At 52.9% G+C, this 14954-nt stretch overlaps 1 protein-coding gene across 1 annotated transcript in view; it reads right to left on the minus strand.

The window, feature by feature from the left end:
- Window positions 1-14954, minus strand: part of VSTM2B (V-set and transmembrane domain containing 2B) — a 26982-nt gene continuing 12028 nt past the window's right edge. Inside the window, exon 6 of the mRNA XM_032486237.1 lies at window positions 1-722. Coding sequence (XP_032342128.1) covers window positions 634-722 — 89 coding nt within the window. The 3' untranslated portion in view covers window positions 1-633. The remainder of the gene's footprint in view (window positions 723-14954) is intronic.

Consider the following 14954-nt stretch of genomic DNA (forward strand, 5'->3'; position numbering starts at 1 on the left):
TTATTTCAAAGTTGTTTTTTATTCAACTGTTATTCAGCAATATACAATACAGTTTATAAACAAATGTCTGACCTTGTTTCCAATCTTTATTTAAAAATAAATATTATTGACAGTGAATTTTAATTATGATAAGATGTATCTTTTTTAATCAAAATGTCTCAAAAGAAATAATTTACTTTAATAAAAAAAAAAAGAAAAGCCCCCAAAGGAAAAAGTAAATTAAAAAATTTCCGAAACACAATAAGCTACTAAAAATATTTTGCTTTGTCAGAAATTGGGCTTTGACCCAACATTTTTACATAGTATCCTACAGATAACTGCTCAACAGTTCGTGCAAAATGAAGACTTGGAGGAAAAGTTTAGAAAAGAAAAATACATTAAAATAGAGAACTCATTGATCCCAGGCATACGGCGTGGTCCAAACTCCATCTGATTTGGAAACTAGATGCATTATTTTAAGTGTTCTACATTAGTGTGACTTCCCCAAAAATATGATTTATTTATTTCCCACGTGAACTTGGTCATGCTTCTCTGAGTCTGTCGGTGTCCGTCCGCCTGGCGATGCAGTCCTCAGCCAGGGAGCGGGCAGGCCGTGCGGGGTGGCCCGTTCAGGAGCGCAGCAGGGCGGGTCTGTCAGGGACCCACCAGCAGGCGGAGGAACTTATGCAGCGCTAACAGGAGCAGGGAGAGGAGCGGGTCTGTGGCGAAGTTAGGGCCGGTGCCTGCAGGGGACAAGAGAACAGGCAGGGTTAATGCCTGATTCACCAGAACCCAGCGGCCAGGGAAGCAGACGGGAGGAGGGTACCTCCCGCGGTCCGCCCTCTGGACCTTGGTGCCCAGCTGGCACGTGGCCACTCCGGTAAGGATGGAGAGTTTTGCTGCGGCTGCTTCCTATTGACTGACCACATGTTTTGGGAGCCCACTGTGGTCAGACAGAGCGCCCCTGCCTGAAGGGCGTCTGCTAAATAGTAGATCCAAAGTCTAAGTCATTATTTTGGTTGAATAAGAAAATATGCTCCCTCTCCACCCCATCCCCCCAATACTCCCCTGCAAAGTGCCCTCAGCTTTTAAGGTCCAGCTCCCCCTCCTCCAGAGAGACTCCATGATGGCACACAACTCCCGCCCGAATAGCACAGCTCTGCATCCACAAACACACTGCCCGGGGCATCCTGATGCTTGTGCGTGAGTCTTCTTTCCATGATCTGTTAAGTCCAGTCCCTGGGGTCAAAGTGAGGCGCTCAGCAACCACTGGGGGAGGTGAGTGGGCTAGGGACCCTGAGGAATGACCCTCACACTATTCTGGTGAGAGGTCACTCCCATCTGTGTCTTCAATGTGGCCACTAACTCAGGCCCCTGGTCCACTTCTGGGACAGTAACAATTGTGCCTTCACCCTGCTTCACCTGGGCTGCCTGCCCGGCTCCCCATCAGCCATCAGGTCTCCACCTGCTTGGAAGGCCTCCTGTGCGGCTGGGGGAAACCCCACCGGTGAACCTCAGGCTTCCCACCTGGGGGTGGAGATGCTCCCTCCAGGATGACTGAGAGGGGCCAGTGTAGAAGCACCACGGGTGCCCCAGGTGCTGGGGACATCACTACTAACTTGCGTAGAATTGGGAAGCAGTTTCCAGCCCCACCCTGCTCACCTGCACCATACAGAGGCCTCTCTCCTCCCTTCGCCTCGCCTAGCCAGCTGGGCTGGAGCTCCGTACCTGAGAGGAGAGACACAGGAGGCCCTTCCCTGGGCCAAGCAGATGGTGCAGAGGCTGTGGCCACCGCCACTTGGCCGCCTGCGGGAGCTACTGCCAGGTGGCCAGATGCGTGGCCTGCGCCCACAGCTTCCTTCTCTTTCCAGGTAGAAGAGCTGTTAGTCTTTTCTATCCAAGGCATTGCCCCCCGGTCCCGAATCATTTTTGTTCTGGCAATAACTGTCTGTGTCCTAGGCCTGTCCACCCGCTGTACAGGGAGGAGGTTGGACAAATGATCCAGGCCCATTCTGGCTTGAGAGGCTGGATTCCGTCTGTTTATTTTCAGAAACGAGGCTGTGACTGAAGATCTGAAGAAAAGGGCGGGGGCCAGAGGCCATCCACCGTGCACGTCTCATCCGCGGTCAGTCATCTGAACGCAGCTGTGAGCCCCCACTGAGAAAAGGACAGGACACTCCAAGTGTGCTGACCTTCCCCTTGGGGTATTAATTATCCACACAGTCGTTACCCAGGCCCCCTGCAGCTTGGCCCAAGCTGACATCCTGCCTCTTGCTACCCGTCATTGGGAAGGACCACAGTGTGGTTACTCTGAAGACTTGGGTCTTCTTTTGCTGCTCCTCTGGGCCAGTGTCTCTGGGATGTGTCTCTGGAATGGTCGAGGGTGGTGACAGAAGAGTTGATGGAGCCAGGTGCCTGGGTGGATTCACTGAGGCTCAGATGCATGGAAAACAGGGTGTGGCCGGCAGAGCCCTGCCTCCCGGGCACACAGGGCTCACATGGCCAGACTGGGCCCGCTGGCCTCCTGCATCTCCTGGTGCAGATCCTTCTGCTTCTGCAAACCCTGACACTCAGGCCCATGCAGACAAGACAGGAACAAGTGTGTGAGGCACTTAAAAGCAGATGTTTGTGTGTGACAGAACTCCAGACCCTCAAGGCCCGCAGGGGCAGGAGGCGTGGCAAATGGGCCGTGAGCCAGGCAAGGTGAACACAGGGCACAGGAGATGGGAGGAGAAATTTTAATTTGCTTCCAAATACTGTTGACTTGTCTTTCCCACTATTACAGTCTCACCTACTCACATTTAAAAGTTTTTAATTTGCATAAGACCCTGGATTGAAACCATCAGCCTGCCACTGTGCTGGGCCGAGATGGGAGCAGCAGGGGCTGGAGGGCTGGAGTGGTGGCTCCCAGAGGCTGACACCTGAGGAGAGGGGACACCAGGGTCTGCGGTGTGTCGGCTGGTGGATGTCTGGGGGGCAGGGGGAGCCAGATTTGGCTCCTGGGTGGCCCCTCATCCTCTCCCTGACCCAGCCTTTCCAAAGAAGGGACCAAGGGAGGTGGGAGGGGGCAGTGAGGCACAGCTTCCAGGCCAGCTTGCTATGTGACCTGGGGCAACACCCTTCATCATTCTGAGACTTGTCTGCACTCTGTAAAATGGGGATGTGCACACGCACAGCTCCATGAGATGAGTGTGTGCGGGGCTTGTCTCACTGGGTTGGGGTCCAGATTAGGCAAGATCATAGTGGCAGATTGCAGAAATGGCTACAAATGCCCCTCCTCCCTCATGCTCCTGTCCCCAGCGTCCACGCCCTGGGACAGTGCCCTCCCACACTGATGCTGAGATTGGCTGTATGACTTGCCTTGGCCGATGAATGCTATCAAGTGTGAAGCAAGTAAAGGCTTGTAAAGCGCTTGTGCACGGAGCCCTGCCCTTTCTTCTGTGGCTGTGGGAACCCACCGCCAGGTGAGTTAGACTGGGCTGGCCTGCCCCAGATAAGAGCCAGGAGACGTCCTAGCTGAGGTCCCTGGAGACCAACCAGCCCCCAGATGAATGGGGAGATGACCACAGATGCATGAATGAGCCTGACAGAGACCAGCAGGAGAAACCCCAACCCACAGAACCACGACCTAAACAAACGGCCTGGAGTCACACCCAAGCCACCAAGTTTTTAGGGTCCCTTGTTATACAGAAAAATCTAATTGAGAGACAGAGTCATGTAAACAAAAGTGCCACACACAGTGTGTGCTGTGCAAATAATGTGTTAATGAAAAGGGCAACATAGCTACTTTTCTGAAAAGTGTTGGAGGAGAACTCATTTCGAGGGTTGTCCTCTTAAGAGAAACATTTTCCAAGATGGAATAAGCATGGCAAACTGTCTCCCCAAGTGTTTGTTTTCAAGACAGACACGATCCTGGATCTCTGGGGAAAGAAGGACTCAAATTTTGGAACCTCTTGCTACATCACTCATCGGATACCCAACACTCCCTTTTGGCTTCCCAAATGAGCCAGGGCAGACCAAGGAAGCCTGGCTTCCAGGCTGGTCCTGGGGGAGGAGGGGTCTTCACACCAGAATGGGTTAGAATGCAGGAGTGTGGCAGCCAGCGTGCCCCCTCCCCAGACACTGTCCATTTGGGCGGGACACTGATAATTGTCTAGCACTTGACTTGGGGCCCCCCATCAGCATCCCCTGCCCCTGTGTCTGTCCTCACTGTTTCCTGGAGCGAGCTAGGACTGCACACTGCTGGAGGGTCTGGGGCTCGCCTTGGCCCTCCAGGGCAGGGGCTGGGAGGGTGCCTTTGGTTCAGCTGAGGCAGGACCTCCTATCCCGGCCTCTTTGATTATGCGGCGTGGGGAGGTCAGTGTTCCCGAGGACACAGAAGCTGCTGCGATGGCTGAATGCTAACAGTCTCTTTATCTATTTCCTCCTTTCCCAAGGAGTACCAGGAATAGCTCTAGAACCCGCAGAAATTTATGTCATGGCTAAGCTGGAAAATCAGGCTGCCTGAGAGGTGAAGGAAGCATCTGATGCAACAGTAGCTGATTCACTCTCTATATTAAATACATCATCATTTGGTTAATCATTCTTAAAGAAATCAAAGCGGCTTTGGCTCTGTGGGTATTAACTTTTATCATTTGGATGGTGAGCAAGATACAGTCTATGCCGGAGCCATTTAATAGGGCTCCCAAAGAACGCTGTGGGTGGACCCAGCCCCCATAGGCACAGAAAAGGCACCAGTCCCAGCAGCTAGCAGCTGTAAACCCTGCTTCTCTATTTACCCAGCAATGGCAGAATTCCAAGGGCCGTGTCAGAAAACAACAGGGAACCTCTGGGGCCCATTCATTTCCTTGCGATGGAAGGGAAGAAGGCGGCTTTGCTCCGGCCACCCTCTGGGACCTTCACTCTGCCCACACTGTCTGGAGGTTCCTGGGAGGATGCAGAGGTGGCAGCTGGTCGCCCCCACTCTGTCCTGGACTCCCATAGCCACAAGGGCCCTGAAGGGACCGCCCCCACTCTGTGAGATCAGGACCAGTGGGCACGGCCAGCTGGGACAGCCAATGCCCTCCCCCCAGTGCCTGCCCACACTTATAGGATCATGGATGGTTCTCCTGGCCTCAAGGGTAACTCCTGTCCCTGCTGTGGTCTGCAGCACCTGTTACACTGGCTGTGGACAGGAGAGAGCTGCAGCCCCTCCCCGCCGGGTCCCCAGACCCGGGTCCATCACCATGGCAGGTCTGCTCGTGACCTGGGAGTCGCAGCCGAGGGGCTGGCCTCAGACAGGAGTGTGCAAACGGTGTCCCCCTGAGAGTCCGGTGCTACTCTGAGGCTGCATTTCTTCGTTCTGTTAGTTGTGGCTCTAGCTTAAAAACTAGACATTTATTTCAGGTTCGAGAAGAGTAAGTAAAATCCAGACACGTTGGAGGTCCGTTTTTACGCATGAAAATGGGTAACAGGCTGGTTCGGGCTCTGGTGACCCAAGCTGAGTTGGAGGCTCACTCTGTCGCTGATGCCGTAACGCCTGGCCTTGCCCCCTAGGATACCCCCATGCCAAGCACAGGGAGCCAGAGAAGAGCCGGTCCAGTCTCAGTGGATGAAGCCACTCCACCAGGAAGTATGGATACCCTAACATACTAGGATTAGGACGAGGGTCTGGAGGACCGGTCCCTCCACTGTGTCAGGCAGAGCAAGGCCACTTGTATCCGTTCAGCCTCTTGTGCTGTCATAACACGTCTTTTGAATAAGGCTAAAGAAGCCAGAGTACCACGTGGAGTGCCCTCAGCATGGATGTTCACTTTTGTTCCTTTTCCCCTTGCTGCCATCTGTGAATGAGAGAAGAGGGCCAGCTCCCAAGCGGCAACAGTCTGAACTGGGCTGGACTTGGACATCCACTGAGCCACGGAGACCGAGGCCTGTCTGCCTAGGGCAGCTGGGGACAGACTGGCTCTGACCCCCGTTCCCATCAATGGCCCTGCTGCATCCTGGACCCATGCTGTGAGTGTGGGGGATGGCCAAGCACAGCCAAAGGAGAAGGCTCCTTCTTGGAGCTTCCTGGGGCCAGGGTACAAGGAGTCTCTCTGTGCGTCTGCAGGGGCTTGTGGAGCAGAGTAGAGAGCGCCCTGAGGAGTCATCTTGGCTATGGTCAAGCACCATGACTTTATCTGCCGGGGAGATGCACATAGTCCACGGCACAGGGAGGCCTCCCTTTGCCCAGCCCGCCTCACTCACCTCCATCCCCACACCTGGCTCTTTGTGGCCGTCTGCGTTTGCAACCTCTGAGACAGCTCTGGTGTGAGAGCCAGAGGGTCTGGCTATCATCCCACCTTCACCCCCTTACATCACTGTGAGACAACAACTGGGGCCAGCCTTCGGCGGCCTGACCTTCCTGGCTTCCTGACGGCCACCTGCGCCAGGGGATACCTGCCCTGCTCCCTGCCCTCCCCTGGACGCTGTGCTGGTTAGACCGGGCGGTCTGGCCACAGTGGGATGGGAAGATGCCACCTTGCAAAGAGGCTGTTTCCCTTGTTGACATTTTAATTAAAGCCTCTTCATGGATATTTATTCAAAGGGAGTCAGCAAGGAATAATTGAGCACTAACAGAATTGGAGAGAATTAATTTCTGCCATAAAATTAATGTGTGCTGGTAAATAGGGCAAAAACTGGGAGCACCCAATGCTGATCGGTTTTAAAGGAAGTTGAAAGTGTGGGATGCAGAGGTGCAAGAGAACGGAGGGGGTGTCAGTCCTTTGGTCCTGTGTTGACCCTGTCCTGCTAGCCTGTCCCACCCAAGCCTCAGGCAGCTGGCTCCTAGGCTTGAGGACAAGCTGTCCTCCTGGTGGGGGATAGCATGACCACCAGGGATGATGCCTGCAGGGCAGCCTCAGTGTCTAGGCAGTGGGAGGAGCCTGAGTGCTCCCGGGGTGGACGGGGGCAGAGGCGGGGGGTCGCCACCTGCTTTACCCATGCCTGTCAGCGCCCCCTCCGTGGCCATGGCCCGAGGGCAGCAGTGACCTTCTAAAGTGTCTTCCTGCCGCTATTGCCATCCTGTGCCCACCTCCCTCCTTCTGATACACCTAAAGAACTCTCTCTAAGGTGGAAAACCTTTGATGGGTGCCCTCCTCCCACAGGAGAAAGCCACGGTCTCAGTGCCACAGCTGGGGCATCTCCGTAATCCTACCCAGCAACCTCACTCTCACTGCTCCCCGCCACCAGCCCTGTGCTCTGGTCCACCATTCCCTGCCAGCATCTCGAGTGGACTCCAGCCACATCCTGCAGAACCACTAACTCCTCCTTTTCTTTTGTCTAGGTCTGATCTGTACCTCAGGCCTGGAACAAGTGCTGCCTCCTCCAGGAAGCCCTCTCTGAGCACCCAGGCACAGAGGGCTTGGCACAAATGAATGTCTGTGCCGTTCATGCGGCCCTTGCCCGTGCCCTCTTCTCCCCCAGCCTCATAAATGACCTTCTGACGACATGTCCTCCCGCTCCAGCCATGGTGGAAGCCCATGTGCCAGAGGGCTGGCCCCAGGCCTCCTCCTCTCCTCTGCCCCCAGCAAGCCATCCCACCCACAGCCGGGGTGGTGATCTGAGCTGAGACCAACAGTGAGGAGTGGACGGAGGGAGCAGACCCAGCTGGACTCAAGCAGACAGAGCCAAGCTCCTTCAGGATAAGAACAGCAATTGTGGCTAGCTCTTGCTGGGGCCAGGCACCGTGGCAAGTATGTTACTTTAAATCCCATCCTCGTAACTGTAGGGGTTACTATTCTGTCCCTATTTGACAGATGGGGAAACTGAGATCCAGAGAGGTAAAGTGACTTGCCTAAGGCCTAGGGTTGCCAGATAAAATACAGGCTGCCCAGTTAAATCTGAATTTCAGATAAACAATGGATAGTTTTCAGTATACATTAATCCCACATATTTATTACACAGGAATATTATGCTAAAATGTTATTATTTATCTGAGATTAAATTTAACCGGGTGTCCTATATTTTTATTTGCTAAATCTGGCAGCCCTATCAAGACCACACTAAGATAAATGGCAGGTCTGGGACACGAACCGAGACACTCTGGCTTCTGTCCACATACCTAACGACTACATACACCAACCCTCAAGGCCAAAGAGTAGGAACACCCCTTCCCCAGTGCCTCAGCTTGACCCCCGCCCCAGGCTGCTTCCAAAGGAGAGAGCACGGGCATGAGATGTCCTTTTTTTTTTTTTGTATTTCAGCATTTATAATGGTTTCTTAATGGGGCCAACTGTGTTGCTAGCTCTTTTCCAGCTTCTTAATTCTTTTGAAATGAGATCTTGCCCCAAATGATCCTTTAATGGTGCCACTTATAGAAAACGGTAAACAGGCCTTTCCATATGGTCAGGTGGCTGGCGTCTGCAGGGCCACGGGCAGCCCTGACCACAGTGAGCACCAGGGTGCTGCCCGGGCAGGGATGATGGGGGGCCTCCCTCAGTGCTAGGACCAGTCATCATGGGAGGAGCCCACCGGCCCATTCAGATTCTTTAAACTTTGAGGCTGTGGGGTTCTAACAGGTCTGTGGTTCCTGGTGCCAAGAGAATTCTCTCCTTTAACCCTCTCAGGTGGCTTTGGGAGGTAGGAACCAACGTCCTCTTCCACACGTGAGGCCCAGAGCGGTTAAGTGACTTGCTTAAGGTTGCATAGCTGGTAGGCAGGAGAGAAGTTATCTCCAGTAACTCCCTGTCACCTGCGAATCATCTGTCTCCACACTGCCTCAGATGCCCTACTCCAGGAAAACTTTCACACAGAGGCCATGTGCGCCCTTGCTTTCCTGCCCCCGGGCCTTTGCTCCTGCTGTTAGACAGCCCTTCCCTACTCCCTGATGCCCAGAGCTCACCCACCTTCTCCAGCCCAGCCCAGAGACACCCACTCCAAGACAGCTCTTAATTTGCCCGCTTTTCACCCCAACCCCCATTACCCCAGGCCCACCCCTGCCCTGGTCCTTTAACCCTCCCTATCACCACACCAGCTCACATCTGGGCAGCGCAGTGCTCCTGACTGGCCTCCTCACATCCACTAACCGCAGCCGGCCCTGCACCTGCCTAGCCAGAGGCCAGGGTGTGCCTTTCAAATACAAAGTACACATTACACCACACCACGCCAACCCCCAGAAGCTTCACCTGGGCTGAAGTCCTAATTCCTCACCGGGGTCCCAGGTCAGCCCACCTGCACCCACTCTTCTCCCTTTCCACTCCGTCACCCGTCCACACTGTTCACCCCACATCCTCCCGTTCACCACCTGCCCCTCGGAGGCTCCCTTTGTCCCATGGGATCCAGGGCAAGTTCCACACCCCCTGGGCAGTGTCTGGGCAGCCATGGCAGTTTACCTTTCCATCCCTGTCTCCTCTGCCAGTGGGTAAACCCATCACCGAGCACCCTGCCCGCACACTGCTGTTCTCTCAAAGTGCTTGTTGAATGAATGAATAGAAGTCTTTCCTGGATGTCCCTAGCTGGTCTAAGCAGGCATGATGCACCAAGCATTGACTGGCCAGATGCTTCACATTTGGCATCACAAACACAAGCTGTACCTTCAAATACAAGCTGGAGCTGGAGACCCATCGCTAGCACAGTGATCTGACCTTTCAGCTGCCCAAGACTGTGTGCACACATCTTTTTGTCTAACTTTTCTCAAATTAATTTCATCGTTTTTCCTTTATTCCAATTTTCCTCATTAAATACTTTTTGTTCTATTATGCCATGTGCAGCTTTGTAAACCGCTTCAAACGTTTCCCTTAGGGGGAAAATTACATATATAAATGTATTTGTATATTTTGCATAATTTACTTATTTTATTTGGACTAAATCTGTTGTTTTTAAATCTTTTAAAGCAGTGGCTAATTGCTGCATGGAACCCCAAAATTTTTAAAAATTTAATTAAATTTTCTATTGAAGTATAGTTGATTTACAATGTTAGTTTCAGGTGTATAGCAAAGCGATTCAGTTATACATATACATATATATATATTTTTTAGATTCTTTTCCATTATAACTTATTGTAAGAAATTGAATATAGTTCCCTGTGCTCTAGAGTAGGTCCTTGCTGTTTATCTACTTTATATATAGTAGTGTGTATATGTTAATCCCAAACTCCTGATTTATCATCCCCTATCCCTTTCCCCTTTGGTAACCATGGTTTGTTTTCTGTCTGTGAGTCTATTTCTGGTGTGTAAATATCTGGTTTGTATCTTTTTCTAGATTCCACATATAAGTGGTATCATATGATATTTGTCTCTGAATTACTTCACTTGATAGGATAATCTCTAGGTCCATCCATGTTGCTGTAAATGGCATGATTTCATTCTTTTTTTACAGCTGAGTAATATTCTATTATAGATACCACATCTTCTTTATCCAGTCATCTGTTGATGGACATCTGGGCTGTTTCTATGTCTTGGCTATTGTAAATAGTACTGCTATGAACATTGGGGTTCATGTGTCTTTTTGAATTATATTTTTCTCAGGGTATATGCCCAGAAGTGGGATTGCTGGATCATATGGTAAGTCTATTTTTAGTTTTTTAAGGAACCTCCATACTGTCCTCCATAGTGGCTGCATCAATTTACATTCACACCAGCAGTGTAGAGGAAACCCCAAAATTTAAAACCATTAGAGGCAGAATTGCTGTGGTTATAGCTCGAGTTAGGGCTGGGGGCCCAGGGTTCCTAGGAACAAAGTCTGGGAACCACTCACTAAAGGCTCTCTAGGACCCCTTCCAGATCTGAAACTCATGGATTTGTGGATGCTGGAGTGCTGGTGTGCCCATTACATAGACGGAGGAAGGGAGACCTGTCAGGGGTTCAAGAATGATCCCTGCCCCTCCTTGGGGCATTCTAGCCCCATTTAAATCCCACTTGTCCCCTCCATAGCCTGTATGTCCCTCGAGGCAGACCCAGATTCCCCAGGTCAGGCAAACAGTGAGTACTCAATTAGAGCCTGCTCAGTGAAGGCTGCTCACTGTGTGGGTCCAGGCTCAGCCTCCTTGTCCCGCTCAGTGGGGCTGGGCCTGGCCAAGGAAAAGAAGGAATGACAGACCAGAGGCCCAAGGCCAAGGGAGAAGGGCTGCAGGTCCCCAAGGCCAGAGCAGCCAGGACACAACAGTTGTTCCTCTACATTCCACCTCGATGACGCCTGGATATTTCCTTCTGTTTCACATTGAGGACTTTTCTTCAGAAACGCAATTTAACCGGAAAGGTTAACACATTTTAATTGCCCAGGGATAGTGCTCTGAAAATTCTATAACATGTGCTCATTAAATAAAATTAGTACAGAGGAGCTGCCCAGGATATGTCACGCATTAAAATATGACTCTCTAGAATAGAATGCATTATGGATTACTGCCTTGTGTATTTTTTGTTAACATTAGTCTTTAATGCGAATACAGTTATTCATCTGCCCACCTGGAGGTTTGATTTTTTAAATGCTTGAAAAAAATGGCTATGTTAACTTATACATGAACAATAATCAAGTCTTGGCCAGGCTGCATCCACCAGATTTCCCAGTGTCCCAGTGGAGGGGTCCCCTGCTCCCACCCCTCACTAGTGAGTGATGGAGGTACCATCTGAAGTTTGAGGGGCTAGGGGAGATGGGGCAGGCTGAGGACTGGCTGTGTCTACTTGTTCCACCCATCCCTTCTAAGGCCCAGGACAGCAAGCATAAGCATGAGCTGGCATGAAATTTCTTGGCCTAGCCAGTCTGTGCCGTGCCACCACCTGGGACCTTTCTCCCTGTGGCCTCCTTCCTGGAAGAGGTGGACCGAGTGTGCAGAGTTCAGGTGTGGGAACGCCGACCCTCGGCACGTCTGTAGCCCCAGCCCCACTCCTCCTGCAAAGCCCACCTTGCATGCCACATGCACTCATCTTCCCATCCGTGTTTCATCCAGGAACCCACACATCCTTCCTTCTACCCTTGTTCACCCATGCATCCACACAGTGACACCCTTCCTCCCACCATCCACCAGCTCCTAGTCTTTCCACACACTCCTTCCATCCATTCACCCATCTACATGTCCACTCATCCTTCCTTCCACCCACCCCCATCCTCCCATCCACCCAGTTACAGCCTTCCCTTCACTCACTCACCAGGTACTCGCTTTGCCACCACCCATCCATCCAAACTTTTAGTCCAAGCCCTGTCATCTCTTGGCAGGGTCACTAGCTCTAACGTGGTCTCCCCACATCCACTCTACTCCCACCTCTCCATTCTCCACACTACAACCAGGAGCACCATGCCCTGCCAGCCACTGGCTCTCCATCCACTGCCCTTAGGACAAGCCAAAGCTCCCATCCCCAGTATAAGGCCTTATGGGGTTTGACCCCTGAACACATCCGGACTTAACTTCCCCTGGGCACCCCTTCTTGCTTTCTCTGCTGTAGCCACAGTAACTCTTTGTCAGGTCTTTGAACCCTTGCTCCCTCTTGCCACAGGATCTTTGCACATGCTGTCCCTTCTTCCTGGAAGGCCTTACTCTTTCTCTTTATCAAGCCAACTCTTAATCATCTCCCAGATTATGGCTTAAGTGTCATTCCCTCAGGGACCATCCCCCCTATTCTTAGTTCCCATAGCCCATGGGTCTCCATCTGGAGTGCCAGCAATGTCTGCAAACTTCTACTTGCCATGTGACCCTTTGACAGTGTCTGCCTCTCCCTCTTCAGACTCTCAGTCTGGTCTTATTCACAGTATGTTCTCACTGCCTAGCACAGTTCTTGCACATAAAAGATGCTCAATGGACATGCTTTGAATGAATGGAGTAAATGAATGAAGGAACGAACTGGTGCCAGGCCCAATGAGTGTGAAAGTCAGGTCATGGGGACACAGACATGAGAAAGAATCGGGTCTTCCTGGGGCATCAGCCTGGACGGGGTGCTCAGTCAGGCACTGACTCCAGGACAGCAGGGAAATGTTGGGGGCCTGAGGCAGCAGTGGGGCACTTCTGGGTGCTCAGGATGGATGACGCCCCTTGGGTTGGAGGGTCAGGGAAGCCTTCCTCCCTCTGTGAAGTGACCCCCCCCCCCCACCAGCAGCCCACCCTGGCTCCACCTTGTCTGAGTCCCTTTTGTGTCCCAGCTGAGCCCTGAGTTCATTCTGAGTACCTCCTGCTCAGTTTGGCCACCACCTGCTGGGCTGTTAGCTCCTCCCCGACGCAGGGGCTGGGTCTACCTGAAGCTTTGGGCAGCCCCCTGGCCCCCTGGTCAGAGAAGATCTAGTCAGCCAGGAACCCACCCCAGCTCAGAATGAGCCATGACACCATGTCAGCTCCCTCTCCCTGGGGTTTATGAACAATCCCTCCTCTGGGCCAAGTGGCATTTGTGTGAGAATCAATATTGTAATAAGAGTCGTTGTAAGGGAACTGACATTGCAGCTGGGCCTTCCCGGTTTAAAGAAAACCGAGACCTCCTGGAGGAGAGCTGATGCGCAGGGGCCGGGGGTCGGCAGAGGAAGGGGCTCTCTATTTTTGACAATACCCATCCTGTGAAGGTGGGCAGCCCACCTTCCCGCGAGCCTGCAGTGGGCTCTCTGTGCTGGTGGGAGGGAGGCTCACATCCGGCAGGAGCGGTCCCTGGCCTCCTGGAGTGGACACAGCCCTCTCTTCACCCTACCCTCTCCCCATGGGTCCCGGGTGCCGAGCAGCAACTTTATCAGCCTGGCAGTTATCAGGCTCAGTGAGCCACAGTGAGGGCATCTGGGCAGGTGTGAACAGGAAAGGCAAAATGTGGGACCAAGGGGAAGACAGCGCAGGCCTGAGCCTGTAACAGTGACCTTGAGCCCTGTCCTTGACACACCCATCCATGCGGGGCACCCGGCTTCCCTGCACAAGGGGCTCCATCTCGAGTGGTAGAAGTCCCAGGGAGGAGGCCACCAGGCACCTGCTCTCCAGCCCAGGCTGGCCCCGGAGGGTCTTTGGCTGCTTGACCGTTCCTACGGGTCCTGGTTCCTTCTGCTCCCTTCCTGAGTGGAGACGCCCTCGCCTAATGCTGCCAACACCAGCCTCTCCTCAGAACGTGGCTTCCTGGCCAGCCCAATGGCCCACCTCCCACCTCATCACAACTGGCCTCCCCACTGAGGGGAGACTGGACACAGCGGAGCAAGACCAGGCACCCCACAGGAGTGCAGCCAGCCCGCACGCAGGTGCACAGATGTGGTGGCTCAGCCTGCAGGTGGAACATGAGGAACCACGGTGAACCTGTCCTTGCTCACCAAGGAGCTCCTGACTCATGGAAAACAGCGGCAACCAGACAAGGATGAGGACATGGCATCATCCCCGTTTCCTATCCTCCCCCCTCCAAATGGCACGGAGAGAGAAAGGACCAAAATAGCACCTCGCCACCAAGCCGAGCCATTTGCAGTCTGAGTGCACTTTCTGTTCTGAAGTGTCATCAGCTCCCTCTCTCACTTTAGCCCCATGAGGCTCCCAGCACACGGAGAAGGCGTGGAGGGAGAACGTCTCCGAGGACGTCTCAAAGCACCCTGTCCAGTCCCCAGGCCTCGTGACATGACCCTGGGCAGGCGGTGCCACTCCCACGAACAATGCCGGTGTAAGAGCCAGCATCCACTGAGCATTTTCTGGGAGCCAGACCCTGTGCTGAGCTCCTCTTTCTGTGGATTATCTCCTCTAATCCTGCCCCTCGCCCTCTGCCATGGGCACAGTGCCACCCAGATGATGACAGATGCGGGAGCTCGCGTGTTGGGGGGCAAGAAGTGATGGATCAGAACTCGAATCCAAGTGCGTGGAAAATGAGAAGCATGGTCCTTATAAAGGGTGAGAGAGTAAGGCATGGACTGAGACTTCTGGGTGGCTGGAGCTATGCGGGGCCCAGAAATAGGGAAATTTGTTGGCATTCACACCCTGGCTTACCAACCAGCCAGCCAGCTGTGCAGCAAGGAGCATCTGAAATGTCAGCAGGAAGGAGAAAACGGTTGGAAAGGTGGTGAGTAAAACTCCCTGCTGAAGTGTC

This window comes from Camelus ferus, chromosome 9, assembly GCF_009834535.1.
Source record: "Camelus ferus isolate YT-003-E chromosome 9, BCGSAC_Cfer_1.0, whole genome shotgun sequence".
Classification (NCBI taxonomy): Eukaryota; Metazoa; Chordata; class Mammalia; order Artiodactyla; family Camelidae; genus Camelus; species Camelus ferus.